This window comes from Aythya marila, assembly GCF_965140915.1.
Source record: "Aythya marila genome assembly, chromosome: 30".
NCBI classification, from domain to species: domain Eukaryota; kingdom Metazoa; phylum Chordata; class Aves; order Anseriformes; family Anatidae; genus Aythya; species Aythya marila.
The window spans coordinates 2198262-2218704 of record NC_139071.1 but is presented as its reverse complement, the minus strand read 5'-3'; the positions used below and the strand labels follow the sequence as shown (position 1 = coordinate 2218704).

At 46.0% G+C, this 20443-nt stretch overlaps 2 protein-coding genes across 3 annotated transcripts; both read left to right on the top strand.

The window, feature by feature from the left end:
- Window positions 1-292: 292 nt before the first annotated feature.
- HOXC6 (homeobox C6) lies at window positions 293-13520 on the top strand (the record flags this gene model as incomplete). 2 transcript variants are annotated; one of them, XM_082781480.1, is made up of 3 exons in its annotated part: window positions 293-353; window positions 11823-12031; window positions 13207-13520. In XM_082781480.1, exons 2-3 carry the CDS (start codon window positions 11878-11880, stop codon window positions 13518-13520), a joined length of 468 nt encoding a protein of 155 aa, XP_082637606.1. In that variant the 5' UTR covers window positions 293-353; window positions 11823-11877. The 2 variants fall into 2 exon arrangements, with proteins under 2 accessions (XP_082637606.1, XP_082637605.1); XM_082781479.1 differs by lacking the exon at window positions 293-353 and having other exon boundaries at window positions 10905-12031.
- A 3108-nt stretch (window positions 13521-16628) lies between these two features.
- On the top strand, window positions 16629-18027 carry HOXC5 (homeobox C5; the record flags this gene model as incomplete). Its single annotated transcript, XM_082781198.1, has 2 exons — window positions 16629-17085; window positions 17813-18027. The coding sequence occupies 2 exons, from the start codon at window positions 16629-16631 to the stop codon at window positions 18025-18027; spliced, it is 672 nt and encodes a 223-aa protein (XP_082637324.1).
- Window positions 18028-20443: the final 2416 nt, after the last annotated feature.

The following is a 20443-nucleotide window of genomic DNA, read 5'->3' as shown; positions in this document are numbered from 1 at the left end:
AAACGCAATGCATTTCCTTTGCAGGATGCGATGATGAGGGGGCACAAGCAGTTGTAAATACCTTTTTTTTTTTTTTTTTTTTTTTTTTTAGGGGAAAAAAAAAAAGAGAGAGAGAGAGGGAGATTCCTCCTTAAGCTTCCCCCATCCCTTTGCCCAACCAGAGAAGAACTGTTTGGCTTTTGTTTCCATCTTTCTTTTTTTTTTCCCTCTTTTTTTTTTTTTTCCTTTTTTTTTTTTTTTTTTTTAATGTTTCTGTGGAGCTGAGCTGCAAGCGTCAGTGGAACAGAAAGAGAGAGAGACAGAAAGAGAGAGAGAGAGAGAGAGAGAGGGAGAGGGGGAGACAGGAGCCTCTGGTAAGTGTTCCCTTATTGGTTAAAATGTGTAACTAATGATCCATAGCCCGGGTGTTAAGGATAATGATGCATCGTGGTGCGAGCGAGGGGAAGGCGAGGGGTGTAGCTTGGATATGAGGGAAAGCTGCTGCGGGTCGGCAGAAATGCAGTTAATTCGGGGAAAAAAGGGTTTGCTGCTGCTGATGTCATATTCGGGGTGCGGGAGGCAGGACGGGGAGCCGGCTGCGGGGCTGGGAAAAAAAAAAAAAAAAAAGAAAGGGGGGGGGGGAATATGAAAGGGGGGGTGGCCGGGGGCTGGGGGCGCGCTGGAGCAGGGGGAGGAAAAAAATCTGTGTCTAGAAATAAGCAAAAATTCATCCGCTCAACTTTTTCCTTAAAAAAAAAAAATAAATAATAATAATAAAAGGGGGGGGGGGGGAGACGCATGCGCGGAGGGGCCGGCCCGGCGCAGCCCGGGTGGGTCGTCCAAGGCTGGGGTAGTGCCATATTTAATGAGCTGCGCTCCTAATTGTGTGCACAAGGCTCGGCCTTGCACGCCCCTTCCCCCCCCCCCCCCACCTCCCCGCAGCCCCCCCAGTGGCCAGCGGCCGCGGCCTGCTCCTCTTCCTCGGGACTGCAAGCTTCATTACTGGGCCGATAATTAATATTAAGAGCTGGCTGATTAACAAAACAATTTCTGCACCCCAAGGCTCATCCTTTTATTCGCTTTATTTTTGCAACCTCGCGGCTATGGGTTGTAAAGTTCTCCGGGAGGGGTGCTGAGCATTTATTTGATTGAATTCCCCCCCACCTTGCAAGAAGCGATTGCTACCGGATCCCTGTCGTGAAATAATAATAATAGCAATAATAATAATAAGTTTCAGGAGCGCTCTGGTTTTCCTGCGAAGTGGTTAACACGGTGTTGGCTTTTCGGTTTTATTTGCATGCAGGTCCCTCCCCTCTCTCCCTTATTTCTCTCTTTTTCCCCCCCCGGCAGCGACTTGAATTCAGGTTTAAGGCGTGAGATTTAAAGGGTGACCCTTCCCCTGCTAACCTCCCCACCTACCTCTCCATCCACCTCCCTCCCCACCTACCCATCCATCATCTAATCTTATCTATCTCCGTGTATATATCGGTGCCGTGTAAGGAGATATATAACGTAGTGACTTCATTTCCTCTCGAGGTTGTCTCTCTTTTTTTTTTTTCTTTCTTGATGAATTCTCCTTGTTCAAAAAAAAAAATATATATTATAATAATAAATAATAAAAAGCAGCTCGTGTGTGTGCAGAGATTTGCTGCTGGGGACGGCAGCGCTGTGTGTGCACGTATAGGGCTGGGCAGACACATATATAGGGGCGGACAACAAATAAACGATAAAGCCTGACATTGTTGTGCGGTGGGGGAGGGGTGGCGGAGGCGATTTTTTGGGCTTATTATAAGCGATTTTTGGGGTTCGCGGTGGCGACAGGGGCAGGGGCACTGCTGGAGCTGCTGGGAGAAAGGGGAAGCCTGCAGGACGCGGGCTTCTCACTTTCTGCCTGGCTGCCTTTTTTTTTTTTTGGTGTTTTTTAAAATAAAAATGGCCTCCCTTATTTTAATTTCCAGCGTGCGCTCGCAGAAGTTAATTAGCGAAAGTGGTTGCTGAAGTTCTCGGGTGGTTTCTGGTTGCGGTGTGCTGAGAGTGTTTGAAAAAGAAGTTTGGTGGGGTGAAAGAAGAAGAGAAAAAAAAAAAAAAAGGCAAAAAAGAAAAAGACAAGTTGCAAAAGTTCCGGATCAGCCTTTCTGTTCCCTTCCCTTTTCTTTTGAGAAATCTGGTAAATCCTTGCGCCTGCATTTGGGGCTGGAAATTATCGGCTTCTCAGGGGTTGCCCGGAGCAAAACCAACCGCAGTTCTCACCTGAAAATAAATATTTTTATTTTAGCTTTGCAGAGGCAACTCGCCTTTCCTCGATTTTTTTTTTTTCTTTCAGAAATAAATAGATGGTTTGGGGATGGGACGTGGAGAAAAAAAAATCAGGGAAAGAGGCAATTTTGCCTTCGTTTTGTTTGCAGGAGAGAAAGAAAAAAAAAAAAAGAACAACAAACCCGTTGTGTGAAGGCTCTGCCTCTAACGCTGCTAGTCGTAAAGACATTTTATGAGCAAACAATGAGTGTTTATTGGAACCACATGATTACAGAAATGGGATCTTTTATTGTTTTCAGACCAAATCCGTCTGCTCCCTCTGGCCGGCCCCGGCCGCTCGCTCGCTCCCCGCTTCCGTGAGGCCTGGAAGCCTCCCCAAAAACAATTTTAAATGTATTGATTTTCGGTTTCCCCTGACATATTGTCATCTTTCATATACCCGTAATGCCGAGAAACATTTTAGGACGTAGAGCAGGAATAACGGAATGATTTATACGCTCCGAGTAGTGTTTTTTTTTCTTCTTCTTCTTCTTCCCAGACTAAAGCAGAGGAAATAAATTGCGTCTCGTATCTCTAACATCAGTGCTCGGGAGGGATTATAGGAAAATTGCCACGTGTTATTGACATGGACTTGCAGGGAAATAATAGCTTTTCGACAGATGTAGTCGGTAGGGGAAAAAAAAAAAAAAAAAAAGGCAGGAGCGTGGAGAAATTTAAAAATGGAAATTCTGCTGTCCCCAAAAGCTTCCTCATTTATTTATAGGGGTGTTTTACACCGAAATACTGCCTGCCAACCTATTCGCCTCCGAAGGACGTAAATCCCAGCCGCGTAGGAGCAGGGATTGACATTTTACTTGAAAGAGTCGCAGCCCCGCGGGACGCGATCTGCCCCACGCGTGGGCGCTTATCTCGGCTGGCACCCAAGGGCACCAAATTCAGGACCGCAGAGCTCCAGCGTGGGGCTGCTTCATTGTGCCAAAGCCGCCGTGTTGTCAGAGCCTGGAAAACCTGGAACTACAAAGAGCCGCTGATAACCAGGCGATTTCCCAACTTGTCGTGTGAAGGAATTCGGCTCGGGGAACGAATCAAAGAAAAACCCACCAGAAATAATAGATGAGCTCGTGCCAAACCACCGTCGGTGTTAGGTGCGAGCGGTGAACGTGGTCGTGTCCAGATCGATTTTCTACGGGCTCCGTATCTCAGGAGCTGTTGCACGATTAAATGTTATTTTTGGCCATGTTTCTGCCCGGAGCGTTGTGCACCAAAGGCTTTCGAGGGGGAAATTTGCGGAGGGAGGAGAAGGATAAAAAGCGAGGCTCGGAGCGATAAAAAAAAAAAAAAATAAAGATGGGTCAGAGTGATAAAAAAATTCGTCATAGAGGGGAAATTGGACTTTGGGCAGAGATGATGCGTAGCATTGAGGATCAAGGTTTTTATTTTTGGCGGAGAGATTTGGAGATCTTGTTACTGGTGTTGGCGGGGCTGTAATCCCTGCAGCTCGCGCTCTCAGGGAAAAAAAATGGAGAAAAAGGAAAAAAAAAAAAAAAAAACAACAACCAACAACAGTTGTGATTTTCAGTGTTAGTGCTTGAGGTCAGGGCTAACAGAAAAAGGCCTTTCCCTTCAGATTTGGGTTCGCCGGGAGAGAAAGTGTGGGCTCGGCTTTGGGCAGAAAAGCGAGGAAATCGGGGCAGGGCGCCCCAAAGTGTTTTACAGCAGCGCGGTGACCTCCAGCCGGGGGTGCAAGGGGAAATCGGGGGGGTGGGAGCAGGGGAAAGGAGGCGAGAAGCAGCCCCGTCTCCCTCCCCCTCCTCCCCAGACACAAACACAATAAAAGGCAGAAGTCCCCGAAATTGCGGGTGTCTGGACGCAGTCTGCAGAGGACACGCTGCTCCCGCTGCCTTTGTCGCATGGGGACACACCTTGCTGTAAAAGGCTTTGTCCCCAGACTAAAGACCCAAGACTTCAATGGGGGGCGGGGAGGAAACCCAGAAAAAAAAAAAAAGAAAAAAAAAAAAAAAAAGGAGGGGGAGAGAGCAATGCGGAAAAAAAAAAAAAAAAAAAAAAAAAAGGAGAGAGAGAGAGAAAAAAAAAAAGCACACAAAAAAAACACATAACCCCCCCAGATTCGTCCTCCAACCAAAGTCCTCGCCCCGGAGCTGGGGATGAGGGGGCACGGGGCTATTGTCCCACAGGTATTGCCCCCACTTTGTCCCCCTTTCCCCCCACCCCCGGGAGTGTTTAAATTTCTGCACGTTTTTGTTTACTTGTTTTGTATACTGCCACCAAGTGACAGAAACTTGCAATCCAGCAATTTTGCAATTTGGTGCCTTTTTTTTTTTTTTTTTTTTCCTCCCCCCTCTTTCCGTTTGTGTAAAAGGGGGGGGGAGAGAGACACAACACCGGGGGTGGGCGACAGAGGATCAGACGGGGAGGGGAGAGGAAAAATAACTCTGCTCCGCTGGGAGAGGGTGCAAACGCCTGCAAAACGTTATCCCGCCATAAAACCCCACTTTGCAAAGAAGTTTTAGTCCCTTTAACATTGAGGCGTGTGTGTCCCCCCCCCGGCCCCCTCCTCGCTCGTCCATAAACCCTCGCCTGAGCTGAACCAAACTTTCTAAAGTTTCTCAAAGCCATTCGAAACTCCTCGGTTGCACTTTCTGCTAATTCGAGAGTTTTTTTCTTTTTCTTTCCTTTTTTTTTTTTTTTTTTTTTTTTTAAGGTCTTAAGAGCCTTTCGTTCCGTGTTACCGTGTTTTAAATCATTCCAATGTACGTGAACTCATAAAAATAGATAAAGCATGTCAACTCGGGAACGGTATTTTCCCCCTGAAAATATGAGTGTATTTAAGCAAATCCTGAAATATTAAATTGTTGCTCGATTAAAGACGATGTAAATGTATAAATTCGCCAAAGTGCTCAAGAGGTTGTCTCCAAATATATAGTTTAATTCTGCCTAAGTGATCGCCTCTAAAAAAAAACATCATTAAGGCAACTATTATTGTTTCCTGAATTATTATTTTTTTTTTCTTTGCGACCTATGATTAAATTTCTGCCTTCATATCTGCAAAGAATAAAGTGTAAAACTGCCTATAGTTAATGACAACAATTTTTCACTGTTGAGTTATCCTTGCGGAACGTAATAACATCGTACTCCTTTTTATTTTTAATCTGTATACCGAGCATAAGCAATCGCTTTGGTACATATATGTACGTATGTTTACATGTAGGTGCACACACAAATGCAGCAAAACAGCGTTTTTGGGGGATTTTACGCCACCAAGTATTGTCCGTGATGAGCGTGACGTCACGAGTGCCACTGTCCTTTTCAGTTTTGCCATTTTAATTTTTCCAGCGGGATTTTAGGGAATGTTTCCAGTCCGTCGCGAAAAGCAACCCCCAAAGGAAACCAAAAACAACAACAAAAAAAAATCAGATTTTTTCCCCGCTGCAACGCCCCGCTCGGGACACTGCTACCTGCGGGCACGCCATGACGCCATCCCAACCCTCCGCCCGGCAAAATTGGGGCAAAAAAAAAGACATTTCCATGCATGAGGCCGAAGGAAAAAAAAAAAATCCACCCACTCGCCCGCACTTTTAGCGGAGGAGCCAGCAGGAATGTTTTGCAGCCGCCAGCCACTTCCCTGTAAACAATGCACCACTCAGCGATTTCACATCTCCTAAAATATTGGGGCTTTCTCGCTTTTTTTGGCTCCCCTTCCTAGCTCTGGAGATGCTTCTTGAGCTTTTGGCATGGAGCTGCAGCGCCCGGGGTTTTTGCACCCGCGTTTGCGGGAGCCCCCGGCCGGGCTCGGTTTCGGTGCTGCCTCCTTTGGATGGGCCGGGGGGTCGCCAATGGATCTGGGGAAAGGAGAAGAAAAATGAAATAAATCAATCCCGCAGATTAGACAGAATATTTCATAAAGAAAAGCCTCCGCCACCCGTCGCAATATCGACGCGGAGAAAATATAAATAAACGCTTAAAAGTGTCAGAAAGTGCTTTCAAAGCTCGGCAGAAAGAGGGAATAAATTTCAGAAGTAGGAACACATTAATTTCTCTTCCCCACACACCTCCCAGCTTCCTGTTTAGGAGACATGTGTTTTGACAATTTCCAGAATTCTGCCTTTTTTTTTCTTTCTTTTTTTCTTTTCTTTTCTTTTTTTTTTTTTTTTTTTTTTTTTTTTTTTCACCCCATTCCTTTCCCTGGAAATGTGTGCAGAGAATGAGGGCTTTTGCAGGCGAGGAGAAAAGCCCGGCTCCAGGGTATTTCCCCACTATTATTTTTATTATCATTGTTATTATATATATATCTATATATAGAGAGAGAGATTTTTTTCCGCATTGCAACTTGGAGTCGCCCTGAACTTTGCAGGTCGCTCGAAGGGCACACTTTCCTAACCCAACTCTGAGAATAAAAACAGGACAACAACAACACGTTTAAGGCCATTTCCCACCGCCACGCAGCAAAAAATCAATAGGAAAAGGCGAAGGCAAAGAATTGCCTCGCCTGGGAACCCCATCCGCGGGGCGGTGAATGCTCCCTTCATTATCTACCTAGGGCGAAATTGGATGTTGCGGAGCTTTGCATTAAAAAAATCGCGGAAACGGCGCTGATTTCTTTTTCTTTATTTTTTTTTTCATTTTATTTATTTATTTATTTATTTAAAACCCCATCTTCTTGGAAAGATATGGGTGGCGGTAGGGGAAAATGGGTGTTTTCGCTAATTATGGCTCTGTGCATCTTTGTGCAGGAGATGCCTTTTAATTGGCAAATAAACCTCCCAAATAGGCCACCCTCTTCAGATCGCGCTGTCTGCAGCGCCGGAGTAAAGTTTAAACAGTCTATCAAGCTCTGAATGGAAGTATTCAGGGGAAGGAGAGATTTCATCTTCTTCTCCTTCTCTCTCTCTCTCTTTTTTTTTTTTTTTTTTTAATCAAGAGCTGCCCAGACTCTGACTCTGAGGTTGTAATTACAGAGAGCAGAGAATAGACACGGCTCCAAAACAATGCGAGCCATTTCAGGCTGGGGGAGAGGTAGCCCGTGGCGAATATGCTCCACATAAACCTCCAGGAGTTTGTTGTTGTTATCGTGGTGCCCTTTTTATTTTATTTTATTTTATTTTATTTATTTATTTATTTTTTTTAGGTGTTATTTACAGCAAAAGCAATATTTGACTAGGAAAGCCCTGTTGTAAAGAGCAGGAATAAATTCCCAGCGAAAGACCCAAATAAATAATTAGGACTCACGTGTGCCATAAATGTCAAGTTAAAAAAAAAAGGGGGGGGGGAGCAAAGGAAAGGGGGGGAAGGATGAGATAACATATACAAGGTGAAATCAGTTTAAATAAAAAGGCTTTTAATGGCATCACTTGTATTTACCTCTAAGAGCTTCAAGTATTTAATCAGATGTGAGCATGCAGCTTTATGGCCAGATGTCAGTGGCGTGTACGCGCGTGTGCGCCTTGCACACTCAGGGCTGTGGGCACATCTAGGAGGGGGCATCGCCCCTCAGCTGCACAGGGGTGCCCCCCCCCCCCGCCCGCCCGCATCCCAAAAAGAGGCGTTTTGCAAACACTTGGCATAACACCCCCACCACCAACATACTTGTACCATTGGGATTTTTTTTTTTTTACTCCGGAGAGGGGGGGGCACGTTGGGGCTCGGTGTCCCCGGTGTGTCCCGGTTCCCGGGTATGGCATGGCCGCGGGGGGGGGCCCGGCTGCTCCCCGGGCCGGGCTCGGACCCAAGTGGTCAACGTGGCTGGAACAAAACAGCAAATCCCACCCAGCCCCTCTTCAAACAAACAACCCGCGGCTCGCAGGGCTGCGCAGAATGCGAGCCTGACAGTAGCGGTTTATTAAGGCTGTAGGCTGTTTAAGGAGGGAGGGGGGGACACCGATTTGGATTTGTTTCCTTTCAGTAATTACTGAGGGATAGAAAACACATGTGTTGGGCTTGCATTTTTTTGAAGCCTTTTTCTAAATCAGTTCATCAATTCGCTAATTATAGCTGGGAGGGGGGAGGAAATCTCCCGACACATATTTTTTCTTTCTCCCCCCCCCCTTTCCCTCTCCTCTCCCTCTCTCCCTCTCTGTGTGAACATCAGAGTGGGGAGAAGGGGGAAAAAAATGGGGGAATATGGCTTATGAGTGGTGAATGTTATTTCAGATTTCTATGGGCGCTTTTCTTTTCTGGGAACAAAGAGCAACTCCTATTAAAGAGCTACTCGAAGACTTGTACATATTTCTACTGCTGTGTAGCACTTTTAATAAAACATCTGTTCTTGCTTCTGCTGATGAGTTTACATAATTGTTTGCAGACCAATTTAACCAGAAAGCGCCCCACATATTCCCTGTACATGTTTTCATGGGGGAAAAAATAAATACCTTTTTGGTAGTGACATATCTTGATGAAATACTTTCGAGAAATCCCCAAACTGCTAGAAAATATCAATGGGAAAAAAATATCCAGTGCATTCAAAACGTGAGACTGAGGAATTGCAGTGAGCAAAACATACTTTAATGATGCCTCATTTGTATTTGCAGGAGCTTTTTGGGGTGGCTGTGGTTTTTTTTTTTTTTTTTTTTTTTTTTTTTTTTTTTTCTTCCTACCCTCTCCTCTCTGTGTCTCTCTTTCCTACCCAGAAACCTGATTTTTAACGTGGGGAGAGGATTCTATTTTAAGTTTCTTTACGGCAGCTGGTTTCTGTTCACTATAAATCGACCAGACTTTTAAGACTTGCCCTCTGTTTAGAGAAGTAATAAAACACTTAACTTTCTCGACTCCTAGTCACACGGTTATCACACAGGTCTCGGATACAACAGCCCCCGAGCACCTATACAAAAAAAAAAATAATAATAATAAAAATGTGTGTGGGGGGAGCAAAAGCAAAAAGCAAATAAAATAATAATAATGATTAAAAAAATAGCCCAGAGGGTGTCCTTCCAGCACCAGACTTTCCTCCAAACTTTGGTAAGGTTGGCGTCATTATAAATGCCCTTCCATATGTGAAACTCCCCACGTGAATCTGCCCTAGCAAAGGTCCAACCCATAGAGCTGGAGCTACTTTTAATTTACTCGCCAAATTGCATTGGGCTGTAAGCAATACATAAGGTAAGACAACACGCCAATAACTGCAAAGCCCTCATTCATCCATCTATCCGGCCAGTCCATTTGTTGGACCCTGCAACAATTTAATATCTGGAAGCAGCTTTCAGGGTTAGCGTTGGTTTCCAAAGTAACCATGCCCTGAAAGGACTGGGTTCAGAGATGTGCCCATGGCTAACAATATTTGCAGCACAGCCCTGGCTCTCCAGATATGTCCAGCTGAGAGTGCCTCTGGCTTGGGGGGGGGGGTTAACATGTCAGCAGAAGGCGGAAAAAAACCTCTGTAATTGCATTTCTTTGCTACTTTCTCTATTTTCTCCAGTTTGTTGGATTCCATAAATTCCCGGGTAGGCTCTGCCAGAGGGCTGGGGGAAAGGGGAAAGGAAGAGGAGGGGAACGAAAGCAAACTGAAGTTCTCTTTTTTGGGGAAAACGCCTGTAAATCTTCCCCATGTCCATGAGTCCTATATCTGTACTGGGCTGGCTACAAGTTGGGCAGCCTAAGGTAAAGTCAGGCTGCGCTCCCTAACAAGGTACATGTGCTAAATAACATGGTGCATACTTGCAGCTATCTCCTTCTTTTGGTTAGAAACTTTATTTTTTCCCCTAGTGACACTCAGGGGAAGCCTTAACGTTATAGAAGATGAATACACGAGCTTTTTTTTTTCAGTTGTACTCTCGTTTATGGTTTTATTGCTACCATTGATTACTTTGCTTTGTTACACAGAGGAAAAAGAGCATAAAATCCGTTGGCATCCGGGTTCCTGTTATAGCTGGGGAAAAAATATACAGCCCCCCCCAACCCTTCTTTGTCAGCTAAAATCTTTTAGAGATACATCGCTAAAAGGAATTAAGTCCATTGACTGAGAGCAGGACAAACAAATGCTCTCAGTTTCGAATTTGAGTGTGCACCTAGAAACCCTCCTCTCAGCAGCCCCACGCACCCTTACATTTAAAATAAAAATGTGGACACGGAGGAGGTTAAAAAAAAAAAAAAAAAAAAAAAAAAGAGGAGGCCAGGGTTTCCCCGCCATAATTGAATTTTTAAATAGGAAGCCACCAGAATGATAAAGATACCTCGCAATATTTACAGATCAGCAGGTATGTTTTACATTTAAGGGGCAATTTATGGCTCTAGATTGAAATTAAAATTAGATTAGCTGTCTTCATTTCAATTAGTTCTAGGTGCAATCTACCCAGAGAAGATGTAATATAATCCCCTCTTTCATCTAACTAAATATTTGCAATAGAAGTTTCCCAATCAGTTGTAAATATCTGAAACTATAAATTTCTGCAAACATAAACACGAGGTTGCGTCCCCAGCCCAGGCTCCCAATTGCTCTCAATTACGGATAGAAGTGCTCTTTTTTGTTGTTGTTGTTGTTGTAGTTGCTGTTGAAAATGTAAATATCCTCTAGCATTGCCACACGTTGAAAATTAGCAGGGAAACGTGCAGGAGAGGAATGTCAAACTGCACTAGAGGAGAAACCTAACTTCCAGACTAACCTGAGTTCGCAATGTTGTGTGTTTCTTGTCTGTCTTTTCTTTTTTTCCCCCTCCCAAAGACATACTTTAGGAATGCTCTGAAACACGTTATCAATTCAGAAGTCGCCATGTTTTCCCCCTCTCTTTATGTAATATTTTCTCATCAGGAACACAACCATTTGATTCCATAATATTGACCAATGCTACATGAGAACAAGACAAAAAAAATCGGGATAATTTATGGCTTAATATTCTGTGGACATCTGAGATTTATTACTGTGAATTCTGAGCTATTTTATTACAAGATATTAAGCAAACATTTCTTAAAAAAAAAAATCAAAAAGAATGGAAAAAAAAAAAAAAAAACAACACACGGTGCCTCCAAACCCCAGTGTCCATGGGGCAGAAAAAGGGGGGTGTGGGGGGAGAAAAGTTGAGGCTGGGTTGGGAAATTTGCGCCAGCTCCCACTTGGCCGCAGCTGCCTCCGGGGCAGGACCCAGCGATGGCTCCGGGAGCGCCGCCACCCCTCGCCCCCCCCCGGGCTCCCCGGGGGTGCTTGGGGGGTTTTGGGGGTGCAGGACTTACTTTCAATGCACACTTAGTTTCAACTAGGGAATCAACAGAAGCAAAAGCAATTTTTCCCTTTTTGACACCCGCCTCCCCATTGGCTCCCCCCGGGTCAGCTGACTTTGTCATTTTGTCTGTCCTGGAGCAGAGCCTTCCCTATAACAATCTAGTTCAGACTACAAACTGGAGACAGAAATAAATATTAAAGAAATCACACAGCCAGGTATAGAGGACGATATGAATTCCTATTTTACAAACCCATCTTTATCCTGCCATCTAACCAGTGGCCAAGAGGTGCTTCCCAACGTAGCCCTCAATTCAACTGCCTATGACCCTGTCAGGCATTTTTCTACTTATGGAGCAGCCGTTGCTCAAAACCGGATTTATTCTTCTCCTTTTTATTCACCGCAAGATAATGTTGTGTTTAGCTCCAGCCGAGGACCTTATGACTATGGATCTAATGCTTTTTACCAAGAAAAAGACATGCTTTCTAGCTGCAGGCAAAATTCTATGGGACATAATACACAGACATCAATCGCACAGGATTTTACCAGTGACCAAAACAGGAACACTTCGCAAGAACAAAAAACTAGCATTCAAATATACCCATGGATGCAGCGTATGAACTCCCACAGTGGTAAGTTTTACAGCTCGGAGATATAAATTAAATAAACTGAACCATCTTTACGACCTTCTCCCTAGCAGAACAGGCTGAGCGACTTTTTATGGCCCCATAAAAACAATAATATAGCTCCTTCACAGTTGCAGCTACAGGCCTTTTATTTGTTAAGTTGTTGCAAGCAAATATGGCTTGTTATGCTCTTTCTAATTAAAAGACTTCGAGAGTGTAAAATATCTATAATAAAGTGCAGCGAGCTCTGCTCGGGAGTTAAGCACAAAATATTACTGGGGTAAAATAAGTTTTAATGATGGGGGCGGAAAGTGCGGTTGTGCTCCCCGCAGGACGAGGGGCACTTTGCCCCCCCCCCCTCCCCACGCCCCCCCAAGCAACCCCAAATTGGCTGGAAAAGGAGAGAAATGGTGGAGGGAGGGGGGGGTGTAAAAATGAATAATGAATAGTAAAAAAAAAAAAAGAGAGAGAGAGAGAGAAAAATAAATAAATAAAGGGGAATTAAATAAAGGGAAATAAATAGAAAGGGGGAAATGATTGAAAGGGGAAATAAATTAAAAGGGGAAATAAGTGGAAAGGGAAATGTAAGAAAGGAAATAAGTAAAAAGGGAAAATTAGTAAAAAGCAAAAAAAGTATAAAAATAAGAAGTAGAAAGGAGAAGAAGTAAAAGAAATATAAGTAAGGAAATATAAGTAAAAAAGAAAAATAAGTAAAAAATTACAAAATAAGTAAAAACTGAAAACATAAGTGAAAAAGGAAAACATAAGTGAAAAGGGATAAATAAGTGAAAAGGGATAAATGAGCGAAAAGGGAAAAAATAAGTGAAGAGGTAAAAAAATAAGTGAAGAGGGAAAGATAAGTGAAAAGGGAAAGATGAGTGACAAGAGAATGATAAGTGAAAAAGGAAAAAGTGAAAAGGGAAAAAAAATAAAAAATAAATAAAAAATAAAGGAAAAAACCCACAAATACAAGAGATTTAAAAAAAAAAAAAAAAAAGGGCAGCATCCCGAGGGAAAACGTGCCAAGGGGGGATGAAAAAGGAGGAAAATGGGGGGGTGCCGGGGAGGGGGCGGCGGGGGGGGGGGCGTGGGGCGGCGCGGGGCTGCGCGGGGGCGGAGGGGCGCGGGCGCTCGCCCCCCGCGCTCACGATTTTTAGTCTGTTTTGTCTCGGCTCCCCTAGGAGTGGGCTACGGGGCCGACCGCCGGCGGGGCCGCCAGATTTATTCCCGTTACCAGACGCTGGAGCTGGAGAAGGAATTTCACTTCAACCGCTACCTGACGCGGCGGCGGCGCATCGAGATCGCCAACGCGCTCTGCCTGACGGAGCGGCAGATCAAAATCTGGTTCCAGAACCGGCGGATGAAGTGGAAAAAGGAGAGCAACTTGAGCTCGACCCTCTCCGGGGCGGGCGGTGGGGCAGCCGCAGCCGCCGCCGATAGCTTGGCCAAGGAGGAGAAGCGAGAAGAGACAGAGGAGGAGAAGCAGAAGGAGTGAAAAGGGACGCCCCCCCCCCCCAGCCCCCCCCCCCTTCGACTCCCCCCCACCCCCCAAAAAAATAATAATACCCCCCCCCCCCCTCTATTTATCACTGGCACAATGTTTGGCTACGGTTAAAAAAAAAAAAAAAAAAAGGAAAAAAAAAAAAAAAAAGAATAATTATTCTTATAAAAGAAGAATAATGGGGGGAATTATTAAAAAAAAAAAAGGCTAATGTGGAAATGTGGAACCGCCCCAGCGCTCCCCACACACTTCACAACTCCCCGCTCTCTTCAGTGCCCCCCCTTCCCCCCGCACACATATCGCCTATTTATCTCACTCGGAATAAGACTGTTTCCAACCGCACACTTATCCTCCCCCCCAACCTTCAGGCCCCCCCCTCCTCCACCTTCTGTCCCCCCCCCCCCCCCAAATTGGGCTTGCGAGAGGCACGGCCCTGGAGACGGCCTCAGCCCCCCCGCCCCCGCTTCCCCTTCCGCCAGCCACACGAGTTTCTCCTCCCATGGTGAAAAATCTGAATCCCTGCGAAAGCTCCTTCCACGTAAATATAGCATTTCCGAGAGTACCCTACTTGTATTTAAGCAGATACCTGGGCTCATCACTGCATACAACAAACTGTGACAGTTTCTGTGTGAATATTTTTAACTGTGTTTGTGGTACCTGTATTTATATTTATGTTTAGCACTGTAATGTTCCACGGTATAAAGTGAATGGAGTTCTATAGCAGTAGAAGAGAAAAGAAAAAAAAATCTTGTGTTACACCCTCTCATGTATAAAGGTCATGTCCAGAGGACTATGTTGAGTATTTAATAAAAACTGAATATTATTTTTAAAGTTTATAGAATGGCCTCTGAGCTTCAGTTGAAACCTTTCATGTTGATAACAGCCTGTTAGAAAGTTCACTTATCTTCTGTGTGTTGTTCCTGAAAATCAGCTCCCTCTCCCCTTTTTCTCCCTCCTTCATACCTCTCTCATTCAAGAGTATTCCAAAAAAAAAGGGGGAAAAATACATTTTGCTTTGTCTCCTTGAATTAGTCTTGTTACTGTATTGTTCGGTGGCATCAGGAATCTATGCCATACCTCTCGCTTCATGATTAAAATGGATTTCCAAAGTTCAAAACAGTATATATTTCTTATTGCAACCTCCTCAGTCAAATACCAGCTCCAAGGTTTTGATTCTTTTTATTGTCATTGTTATTATTTTCATTTAATTCGACCTCTCCAAAGCTGAGAATCTGCCAGCTCTGCGGAAGGATCCACTTCCCTTCAGCCCTATCTCGACCCAATAAACCTTTCCAGGGAGGGGGGAGTCACTTTTATCCAGAAACTCATCCTTGGGAGAGCGGAAATTGTCGATATAACGCTATGAAACAAACCCTTCTGATGGGAGTGCTGTGGATTGCAGGCTCGGATAATGTATTACGAAGGCTGGATAAGAAACTGCATTTTCTCTCCTCTTTGTCAGTGCTCTCCTATTTGCTCGGCTGTTCACTAGGTAGCACTCAGCCAGGGCTAACACTGCCCTGGAAGCTGCTTAGTCCCCTTCAAGTTTTTTATGAAACAACCAGGATTCGGTGTTAAGTGACCATTACCAGGAAAAAAAATAAATAAAAGGGAGAAGAAGGAAAAAAGAAAAAAAAAAAAAAAAGGAAAAAAAAAAAGCCCGGGGAGGATTTTTCAGCCCATCCTTTGCTCGTCTCCAGCCTGGAATGTGCAGGCGATTTTTGAAAGGCGCAGGAAAGACGAAAAAAATCTGTCTTAAAACGAAACAAAACAAGCAAACACCACCACCAACCACAAGCCAAGAGCGTTTTGCAAGAGGGTAGCGACCTGGACAGGGAGCAGGAGGCTCCCTGGGTGTAAACCATTTTGAATTTAAAAAAAAAAAAAAAAAAAAAAAAAAAAAAGGACAAAACCATACGTATATCCACCACCACACATATATAATTCAGCGTCTACAGAGAGAAGGAAGGCAATACGCAACACCCAGCGCACTGAAGGCATTATCTAGGTATTGGATGGATACCGAATATAAAGAAATGTGCTCAGGTCTGTAATGCGGAGCCCGGAGCCGCAGCAGGCTGGGGGGCTCGGTGCTGCTCGTCTCCCACCGCACACACACCCTGCTCCAGTGCAGAAGGGAGGGCTGGAAAGTCAGATTTGGAGGCATTTATTTCCCTCTCAGTGCCCTTTGAAGAGAGGGCTGGTTTCTCAGCGAGCAGCAGGCAAGATCCAGGCTTCTGCCAGCAATAAATTGCAGGGGGAAAGGTAACAGGAATGTAAACTTTGGCGCATTGGAGGAGCTACATGCGAGGAGCAGCCCGTGCATAGCGCTAAGGAGCTTCCCCGACCGCCACCACTCCCTAAATCTGAAAAGAAAAAAAAAAAAAAAAGCAACGGGGAAAGTGCTTCCTTCCACCCAGCCAGCAAAAAAAAAATACGCCAAGATTTATTACGCGGAGCCAACGCGCTGCTGCGAGCTCGCACCCACTCAAAACCGAGCCTTTCCCACGAGATGCGATTTGGGGATGCGCGCAAGGCGGAGGAAATAATAATAGTAATAATTAAAAAAAAAAAAAAAAAAAAGAAAGAAAAAATAAAAACGTGGGAACGGAGGGATGGGGGGGGGGGGGCGCGGAGCTGCGCGGGGGGGTGCGGAGCGGCGGTGCGGTGCCGGGGCAGGGCGCTAGGTGCCGCTGCCGCCTCGCCGTCCCGCGGCGCGCTCCCCCGCGCACCCCCCGCGCACCCCCGCGCCTTCCGCGGCGCTTCGCGGGCGCCCATCAATAACCCGCCCGGGGTCATCAAGGCAAATTGATGACTGGCCGGCTCCTTCACGTGACGCCACTTAAATATCCCATATTTGGGCAGAGCATATAGGGGGAAAAGAAAGAAGAATCCCCACCTATAAATTCTGCACTTTAGGAGGAACAAAACGGCCCCCCCCCCTCCTACCCCCCCACCCCTGAACTTCAAAGGGCCACAAATCACCCCAATCAAAGCGGTTGCACAAAAAAAAAAAAAAGAAAAAAAAAAAAAGGAAAAAAATCCCCCCCCTCCCCAAATTTTTCCCCCCCGTTTTTTTTTTTTTTTTTCCCCTCCTCCGCCATGAGTTCTTACGTCGCCAATTCGTTTTATAAGCAAAGTCCCAATGTTCCTGCCTATGCCATGCAAAGTTATGGAAATTATGGAAGTGTGCCTGAGGTTCAGTCATCCAGGTACTGCTACAGTGGCTTGGATCTAAGCATCACATTCCCCTCCTCTGGGGCTGCCAACTCTCTGAGCGGCTTGGACATGTCTGCAGCCCCCCGAGCTAACCCCGAGCGACCTTCCTGCACGGTCATGGGTTCTTCAGGGCATCCTTTAGCCAGAGACGACCAGGCACCTCTAAACCCCGGAATTTACAGTCAGAAGACTGCTAACACGGCGCTGGAGGAGAGATCTAAGAGCTCTGGTGAAATCAAAGCTGAGCCCGTGCAAACAGCACAACAAGGAGGACCACAACTGCAGCAGCAACAACCTCCACAAATTTACCCGTGGATGACCAAACTACACATGAGCCATGGTAAAACTTTCACTTCTTGATTTTGTTTCACAGGATTTGCCTTGGTTTTATAGGCCATACGGGGCAAATAATAAAAAACCTGAGGTCGTAAATTTTACGACTAAGGCATCAATTGCTCGTAAAACTGTCCACTAAAAGGCTTAGAGGCTATATACGCCCAAATTTATGACAGCATAATTGGATCATAGAAACAAAACGTGTATAAAAGGCAATATTCCATTTTTTTGGGAAGGGGGGGTTAAAAATAACTTGAAATACACATGTTCTTTTAGGGTGAGCTTTAAAAAAAGACACCAGAAGCGAAGGTGGAGGGAGGGAAGCGTGGGCAGAATTTTCCCCTCCACCTTCCCAGGTCTGAGGAAAAGAAAGGCGAGAGCCCCAAGAAAAGATACTTCCCTCCTTTGTACACTTCCTTATTGTCTGAGAGGAAACAGGTTCACTTCTGGCTAATCTACATGCGTTTGATCTGTGCCTTGGAAGGAAGGGGGGGACTTGGGGCTGAAGGTGTTGGGGAATGAAGGATTTCAGGCTCCTGCACTCCCAGCCTCCCTGCGTGACCAAAGCCCAAGTGCCCGAAGTGCCCCAGCAAACTTCTCTGTATCCCGCTGTTGTATCCCGATTTTATCCTTAACAAATAAAAAAATAAAAAAATAAATAAAATAAAAAATACAAAAATAAATCTCTCCAGATCGGTTTGGCTTTTCATGTGGTGTCTTGCGTTTTCCAGAAACGGATGGCAAACGGTCCCGGACCAGCTACACCCGCTACCAAACTCTGGAACTGGAGAAAGAATTTCATTTTAACAGATACCTCACCCGGCGGAGGCGCATTGAGATAGCCAACAACCTGTGCTTGAACGAGAGACAGATCAAAATATGGTTTCAAAACCGGAGGATGAAGTGGAAGAAAGATTCCAAGTTGAAAAGCAAAGAGGCTCTTTAGGTGGGCTCGCAGGAGATGGGGGTCCAGCTCTTTCCACGAGTTCTGGTGTAAGCTACCTTGAGGAAACTTTTATTTCGGGGTGGGGAGGGAGGGAGATGCTGAATGGACTCTGGTCCGTACCCTCACAAATCCGTCAGACAAAGGAGATCTCTTGTTAGTATGCAAAAACCCGCTGTTAGCTTCATGCAAAATTTAGTGTATCGCTCTTTAGGTTGTTACTAAGTGTCCTAACCTGTGCGCTCTTTGGGGAAAAAAATCACCGTGAGGTTGCTCGAAAAAAAAAAAAAAAAAAAAAAAAAGAAAAAAAAAAGGCTAAAAAATATATAAATCCGCAGGGTGGCTGGGTCGTGATCCGTCAGCTCTAAAAATTGCAATATTCATAGGAAAAAAAATAAAAATAGAAAAAAAAAATCAGAGAGCTGGCGAAGGAGGAAAAGAACAAAAAACCCAGAGCCAAACGCCAAGCCTGAAGTCCCAGCCTCCTCTTTGCCCTCTGCTCGCCCTTCTGGGGAAAGGAAATGGCTGGTGTGTGTTTGGGGGGCGGGGGGGGTGAGCCCCCATCTGCCTGCCGGGATGCTCGGGCAGGACCCCCCCGCTCTGCTCCCTGAAGTCGGAAGGAAAATGTTGACCCTGGCTGCGGCTCGGCAAAGCCTCACCGCTGCCTCCCTGCACTTGTCCTCAGCCCCCCGCAAAGCCTCGCACAGGGGCCGGGGGGGTTCCCCGGGGGGGCTTTTCGTGGCACTCGGATGGCGTTATTTTATTATTATTTGCATATAAAAGAAATGAATAGACCGGGAGACACCGGCTTGCGCGGACCCTCCGAAATCTCCGGGCAGGAGAGTGCAGCATGGGAGGTGGGGGAGGGAGAAATAGCCTCTGGACTTAATATTATTGTGTATTTATTTGTTGCGTAATTAATGTAGATTTGCTAAATGCTAAGATATATATTAAAAGGCCAAGGCGAACCCAGATTTGTACATCTTTGTCTAAATTCAGTCCATTGCAGTAACTTTTTTTTTTTTTTTCTCTTTAATTCCGCAATAATGTACTCGGTATATTTATTGGGTGCCGCTTCGTGTGCGAGAGGACCATGAAACTTATATTTTGTCATATGGAATAAACAGTAAATAACCCAAAAAGTTGGCGTGCCGGGCAGATGCCTTTCTGTGCTCCTTCCCCGTCTCGGAGCAGCTTTCTGCTCCTTCTGCTACTTTGGCAAAGTATTGATTCTTTATATTGCTTTTTTTTTCTATTTTTTAAAAGCAGTTTTCGGGAGAGCAGAGGGTGGAGGGGTGCTTTAGCGCAGAATGTCCTTCTCCCCCTCCCCGGAAAAGGTACGTGCTGCTCTTCCTATTTCCCAGAGCTGTATTGGGAAGGGAGGGGGAAAAGATTTTTTTTTGTTAGTGATTAGCTCCTGGCTGGGCCTTTATGGACGCGCCCGGTGAGCTGCTCATGTCCCAGCTCGGGCTTGTTTTTTTTATTTTTTTTTTTTCTCTCGGGCTTTTCCTTCCAGGCTGGTGTTCTCGGCTGGCAGATGGCATTTTAATAGGAATATCGGTTTAAAATTACCCTGTGTCTTTCTCTCCCCCACCCCTTTCCCCCTTCCTCCCTCCTCTTCTCTCCCCAAATGTGTAGTCGGGGGGAAAGGATTTTGCCCAAAGTCTCGCAGCCGGTGCCTCTCTCCGCAGGTTGGGCAGCACCTGGACTCGCCAAGGATGTCCCAGTGCCTAACTGGAGGTGACTGGGATGGGCTTGGGGGGCGGTCTGGCGGGTAGGGGGGCTCCAGGCCCTGTTGTGTCCGTCCCCCCCCAGCCTGGAGAGAGGCTTTGCTTTCAGGGATGCTCTGGGGAAAGGGGGAGCTACACCCACCCAGAGCCCCTCTGCTGGGCCCAGGGCTGATGGAGGTGCTGGGGTTAGGGCTGGGGGCTGCTCCCCTCCTCGCTTCCCTGCTGCTCTGTTCCCAAACACCTTTTCCTTGGCTTTTTGAAATATTTGTTGGTGTATTTGCTCTCTTCTAACGCGGAGGGCCTAATGCGGAACACATGGGCTCTGCTCCCGGGGTGGAAACACGCGTTGCAGCGGGCGTGCGCATCCGTCCCGGAGGCTCACACTTGGCTCCATATGGACTTCTCCAACCCTACAGCCATATGGCATAGGCGCGGGGCTGCGAAAATTGTTTGTGTAGGGTCTCCCCGTGCCTCTCCACGTGCTCGCCGCCCGCGGGCGCGTACGGCGGGCGCACAAACCCTATAGAGCCGCTCGTGCACCCCGGCGAGGTGCGCGCACACGTCTATACGTCTGCGGGAATATTTGCATAGAGCTGCACCTATATTTCGCAGGCACATGCCTCCGTGCACCCAGACACACACACACACACACTCAGGGTCACTCCTCCCGTGTCTTCCGAGCTCTTTAC